At 35.4% G+C, this 6,644-nt stretch overlaps 1 protein-coding gene across 1 annotated transcript in view; it reads right to left on the minus strand.

Moving 5' to 3' along the window:
• Positions 1–6,400, minus strand: part of unc13d (unc-13 homolog D (C. elegans)) — an 18,528-nt gene extending 12,128 nt beyond the window's left edge. The window contains exons 1-11 of the mRNA XM_030121402.1: positions 6,264–6,400; positions 4,806–4,832; positions 3,369–3,425; positions 3,226–3,282; positions 3,044–3,151; positions 2,905–2,964; positions 2,677–2,743; positions 1,009–1,189; positions 889–933; positions 739–810; positions 583–652 (exon numbers count right to left, since the gene is read on the minus strand). Of these exons, the coding sequence (XP_029977262.1) occupies positions 583–652; positions 739–810; positions 889–933; positions 1,009–1,189; positions 2,677–2,743; positions 2,905–2,964; positions 3,044–3,151; positions 3,226–3,282; positions 3,369–3,425; positions 4,806–4,832; positions 6,264–6,323 (804 nt within the window). The 5' untranslated portion in view covers positions 6,324–6,400. The remainder of the gene's footprint in view (positions 1–582; positions 653–738; positions 811–888; positions 934–1,008; positions 1,190–2,676; positions 2,744–2,904; positions 2,965–3,043; positions 3,152–3,225; positions 3,283–3,368; positions 3,426–4,805; positions 4,833–6,263) is intronic.
• Positions 6,401–6,644: the final 244 nt, after the last annotated feature.

The raw sequence follows: 6,644 nt of genomic DNA on the forward strand, positions 1-6,644 counted from the left end.
ATCACATATAGGAACAGATGATCTGTTTTGCATTGCTAGAGACATTTCTAAATTTGTAACTATTGATTTTTTTTTGGTCCTTTTATTTGTGCTAATTCTTATGCAACACATTTTGTGTGTGGTGTAAATTATTTATCGCAACATCTGGAGTTTCAACTTCCTCCTTTTCAATCAGACTCACCCATTTTCTCATGTTTAATCTATGGGACAATACAGTACATGCTCTTTTCCTAAGCTTCTTTATTCTATTGCACTATTTGATGGAAGACTGCATGTTAATGTATGCAACTAACATGCTCTGTGTCTGTTTTTTATAGAGAAAAGTGTGTATGTGCAGCAAGAGGGACATAAGATTCATTCAAAAACTAAGTAATACCATGTCAGGAATTGGAATAAAAGGTGTTAAACTGTTAATATGAATAAATATCTGGTTGTAATGATCAGGACTGTGGTTGGTTGAAAGTTTTAACACAGTAAAAGTGGAAAATAATGTTAATGCATGGTATTTTTTGTCCTGTAACAACATCAGAAGCACAAAAATAGAAAGGACAATAGGAGTAAAACAATAGAAATATTTAGTACCTGTAGTTTTAGGCTAATTCTTCCCAAAAAGTCATCTGTTCCTTTCTCTTTTTTGGCCTCTTTGATCATCCTTAACACATACAATTACATAAATTCAGATATCACAAGTTCAACTCTTTGTATGAATAACAAATAATGAATAGGCTATTAGGCTACCTTCTTAAGCTATTAAAGTTGGTTTTGAACTCCTCAAGTTTTTGTGTGAGTGACACGTCTTCATCCTTGTCCCTGAAACAGCATTTGCACAATAAATGAATGAATAGGAACATGTCAAATGTAAAGATCCGTGTAGATGTTTTCCCTCACCACATCTCCAGATGGAAACTTGCACCGGCAATTTCACCAAACTCTCTAAAACAAACAAATCATGAGTAAAGTCAATTTAAGTCTGATTTTTCTTTTAGATAAATATAAAGAGATACTCACAGCACAAAGGTTTTGTTCCAAATTGGGTTCAGAGTCTGCTTCTTTATGTCTGTCTCGTAAATTTTGTTGGTTGATGCAATGTCCTTCACGACAGATTTACTGGGTTTGGGTTTGGCCCGACGTGCCCGTTTCTCCTCCTCGTCTTCCATTATGGTTAGAAGGCAGTATGGGTCACTATAACCTGTTCATAACACATCAGAAAATCCACCATCTTAAGGTAACACCCAGAGAGCAGTAGTTTTAGCCTACATTTTGCTTTCTTTGAGAAGTAACTCATTAATTAAATCTGGAAAAGAAAGGAAACAAGACAAGTAAGTCATTATATCAGTTAAGGAGCTATATGTAGTATTTCTTCTTTAAAACAGTCAAAAGTGTTTGATTTAGTGATTTATTCTGAACATGCAATGAAATTTAACATATATGCAAACTAGCCAGGCACAACAAACCCCTCCCCTCGCACATATTTCACCCATTATAATTAATGGGAAGATTTTAAAAAATTCATATAAAATTTGAACTTTGACCTACTGTTCCCAAAATGTAATTAGATCCATTCTAGGTCACTGACAATCTATAAAGTCGATTTGGTATGAATTCAACCAATAGTTTTGCTGCCACAGATATGAAATTTGAAAACTAACATCAAGATGCACATAAAGATAAGAAACACTAAAAAGAAACTTTCAGAGTCAAAAAACACAAAGTGATTTTTAAAAGAAAAAGGAGCATCACTGTTCCTCGCACCACTGGATGCACCTCTAAATTAAAACAATGGAGTCTGATGTTAATATCAGAGCATTTCTTCTACACTGGTGAGTTTTTGAGGATATAAAGTTATTCTGCTTGCCAAGTTCGCTGTTCGACCTTGTTTGGATGATTCCAATAGATATTTAGTGCATCTATTGATGACATAATAACTATACAGAAAATGGAGGTGTTTTGTGGGAGTAGTGTAAACTATCAGCTGATGCAGTATGTGAAGATTATAAGACACCAGTGTTATTTTGACTTTTTTTCTGAGTTTTTGTTTTATGGAATGAATACAATAATACAGATACGTGTGAAAAATCAGCCTCAGACTTTAGTTGGTGTGTGATACAGTCTGTGGAGATGTAAAAGTGTAACTTTGTCCCGGCTGTATTTTGTGGTGTTTTGGTAAATTTATTGTTTCAACATTGCCTTGTGTTAAGGGTGGTTGGTGAACAGGTGGGTAGGTTGCAGATCACAGCACTGTGTAAAAATATTATTGTATGAACATTATGTGGATTACGTGTCATAGTATGGTTGATGAAAAGTGCTATGAGTGTCCACACTGCACTTTTTATGCACTAAAAATGTTGAATTAGTGGCACGGTGGACTCGCAAAGTGAGTTAGGAAGCTGTTCTTTTATGATATGCCATGATAGCTACCACTGCCAGTGTTTACACCTGACCAGAATCTATTCCGCTCCTATTCAGGAAATAAACGACTGCATCATGAAGACAAACACATGTTTTGGCCATCATTATGCACACAGCACATAGTTCAGGGGTTGTTTAGAATAACCAGTCATGTTTTTGGTAGCTGTGGGTGCATTCAGTAATGCAGATCCCCCCTGTTGATTGTTTAAACTATTAAAATACATAAAAATAAAGCCAACTGTCTACTGAAGTAAAACAAGAACTCACCACTAACATCTTTACCCAGGATTCCCTTGGCTTCCTTTACCGTGGTCATCAGGCAGTGTACTGGGGGCTGTAAGAGTCATTTATCAGAATCAAACCCAGAAATACCCTTAGAGGTGAATAGTTTACTGTTAATGGAAAGTTTGAGAAGTCTGAAACTTTAACATGACTCTATAAGGGTCTCCAAAGGAGCCTTCATTGGTACTAAACATGTTGATTTCATTTTCTCACCTCGGTATTCTGTACTATCTCCATCAGGCTTCTATGCTCAGACTCTGTCATAGTGAAAGCCTGGTAGATAGGAACAATCTCAGTCACTACCAATGCAGTAATTAAGTTGCGGGTAGTAAGTGTGAAGCTAAGATGTTACCTCCTTAATGTATTGGTGAAGCTGACTATCAGTGAAAACCTCAGTGAAGGATGGTTTGCCCATCTTATGTGTGATGGTGTACAACAGCTCCTTATACAGAGGCTTCAGCTGTGAAAGGAAATACACAGTTACAGAAAGAGAGGAAAAAAAAAAAAGACCTTAAACCAGAACTGTTATGTTACCTCAAACTCTTTGTGCCTTCGTGCTTTCTCCTCTGGGTTTTCATCTTCCTTTAAATCCTAAAAGAGAGACAAGTGCAATTTTCATCACAGTTCTACACAAATCCTGTAATTGTGTTAAACTGAATGTCAGGAGCAAAACCTACCCTCCTGTCTCGCATTTTCCTCGTCAACCCCAATCTTCGTACATTACCAGGTGAAAACTTTAGGCAGAAAATGACAAAAAAGCATTGACAAAGCTGATTCCTAGAGGGGCTACGTCTTGCCTTTTTGTATTATAACTCAGTGACTGAATCATAGACAATTTATATCTATTACTTGTATGATTTGCAATTGTATACCATATACACTGTGGTATAAATGCATGCATACATGTTTTTCTTCCCCTTTTATGCTAATGAAAATGTACTACAGTAGTAGTACTATTTCTGTACTTCTTCTTGCTTAATATCCTGCTCCTGTTTCCATCTTTCTTATTTATTTTCAAAATTTTACATATAAAGTACATCCATTAAAACTAGTTTCATCTTTCAAGAATAAATGTTCACTCATTTAACCCCAATACTCCTCCGTTTTAATTCTTTTATGTGTAATTTTTAATTAATAATAATGATAAATGTGTTAATACCATAACACTGTAAAACCAGTATATTTTCTGAGATAGTTATTGTACTGTAAAAAGCTCATGCCGTGTCAGCCCTGCTACTGAGTGTTGTATAAATCATGTTGTAATGATTTGTGAGTGCATTTTTTTCTCTCCTCTGAGCTTCTATTATGCTGCCTCCTTCCAAAGACATTCTCTAAAAACATGCGTGAACCCATAAAGGCCCAGCGGTACTTTTGTGGCAGTTCCCAAATGGATTTTCATCTCTATTTAACTTTTCTTAAAGGATTTATCACCATTTTCGTAATATTAATCTCCTTATTTTAATTTTTTTTCAGTGCAAATCATGTATTTTCCTATATTTAATTCACTGATCATGTAGATGTTCATAAAAGCTCAGAGTAAATTCAAAGGTTATTATATCCAAACAGTAAAAAATGGAAAAAGCTACTTTTACAGTAAAAAGATCATTGACTAAACATAAAAACAAGTGTCTCCATCTACTGTCATTGATTCAAATCCATTAGTTTTTCTGGTGAATCAATGTTATAGAAGATAACGGTGTTTCCATGGTAACTACAAAGCCTCTGAACGTCCAGATGGGTCATGTCTGATGACCGTGAAAAGATGACACACTGTATTTTACACCAATTATTTACATGTATTGATAGGATTAGTGGATCAACAGGTATTAAACAGTTTAGATCAGTGGATGGTTTTGGTCGATGGTGTGTGTTTGGGTCTTTATGGATAAATTGTTCATTGTACTTCCTTAATATCAGGACAATTGTAAAGACTGATCTTATATTTCATATTAAGCTCACTGTGTCCAAACTGGATTATTCCCCAGATGACTTCATCAGGTGTTGTCTACATGCTGATGGTCACTGTAGTGGGTTTTACAACTAATAGAAGTCTGAAAACATGTCTGTTTTAATTGAGACTTTAATAGCCTCAGTCAGTTGCTGAAGTGACTAACCTTTTGTGGTATTCCTTGTTCTTGATTCTGCAAAACAGAGGAGATGGAGAATAGAACTTAAAGAAGACAGTAATTTCAGTGTTCTGAAACAGAGTTAAATGTTTTTCATGACCACAGGATTATATCTTGCATGGTTGTTTAACAAATGAGACGCTACTCACAGCATCAGTTAGGGTTAGAAAACTTGTTTCAGGCTGAAACATACTACAGAAATTTTCCATTGGAAGGATCCAAACTATTTGCTTAATTTAATGCAATTGGTGAATTTATTTATTTATTTATATAACTAAGCTGTGTATTCAGTCTTTTGATTTTGACTGAGACCAGAACTGCAGGGACAGTCTGTATTGCTAAATTCTGGTGTTTCCCCCTGTATCTACCCTACAGAAATTGCTGCAACAGCACTGACTACACTGTCTATACTTACACACCTGTCTGACAGATTCAGGCTGCTCACTAGCATTAGACAAAAGTTTGAATATAGTTTTGCATGAAGCAAAACTTCACCGTCACCAGCATTTGAAGTGCACTGGGAGGGACTCACTCTCTTATCAACTTCACTGGAGGAATTGTCTTAATAATGTTTTACTGCTCACTTGCCCCTGACTCACATTTAGAAGATACTAGAATAAAAATAACATGTACTCTTTTGCAACAATTACAACCACATGACTGAAGAAACCCTCATCTTGTTGATTTCCGATAGGGCCTGTCTATGTAAGGAACTTCCTCTATTGCTGATAATGATACTCAAATGCTAAAATGATGCAGCAGTCTACTCAATACACAAAAAAAATAAAAAAACAAACAAACACCTGAATCTGAATCACTACAAAGCCGTTCTAAAAATAAATACTCATACATGCAGACATGCTACAACCTCTCACAAACATGTACAGTTTTCATTTTGTTTCCATATAGTAAAATTCTATTAAAATAACAATAAAACATGCCCTTCAAATTCATTGGTTTGCAATAACTTTACCATATACAGACAGTAAGCACACTGTAGATCTGTTTTCAAGGAACAAACATACTTCATCAAACGTCATATGATCCAAACATACATGCAAAAAAGTATGAATCATAAGCTTAGGATCTCGAAATAGCTGGTTGGAAAGCATGAATCAGTTTCCTGGATACAATTTTTAACTGTTCATACTCACTATGGCAATTTTTAGTTTTGGGATTTTACAAACAAAAGCTTGAAGTTCAGTGTTAAAAAAATAAATAAATAAATATATGTGTGTGTACATATATATATATATATATATATATATATATATATATATATATATATATATATATATAGGTTGTGACAGAAAAGTGAAAATGGCAAAATGGCAGCATCATCACATGCCCATCACTACCACATTGAAAAGTAAGTGGCAAATACCAGTCAAAATAAAACAGATATTTTTCATATACCGATGTGCTCCAGGTTAGTGAGGTCCATACCTGTTCAGGTGTTTGTAGTTGGTTATTTCCTGCGTCCCTGGACTCACTTTGAGTCGACATAATGATGCTAATTTCTGACTCCTGCCTGGTGAAGTGCTCTGCTCTGTCACATATAGGGAAGCTGCGTGCGAGATATGTTTCGATGAACTGTCTTACAGCAGCAGGAAGTCATCACTTCCTGTAGAAGGTGGTAACGTCAGTAACTGTGACTTAAGACTTTTTCTTCATCTGGTGGCCTTCACTGTGTCTGAAGAGAAATACAGACTCCACGTTTTCATCTCCAGTATTTTCAGCATTCAGTATTTATTTACCCAAGCATGCATACACAGCACTGGCTGCTACTTGTTTGTAATCTGTTGTTTTGCATACCACGCAGCTGTT

Source organism: Sphaeramia orbicularis, chromosome 19 (assembly GCF_902148855.1).
Source record: "Sphaeramia orbicularis chromosome 19, fSphaOr1.1, whole genome shotgun sequence".
Taxonomy (NCBI): Eukaryota; Metazoa; Chordata; class Actinopteri; order Kurtiformes; family Apogonidae; genus Sphaeramia; species Sphaeramia orbicularis.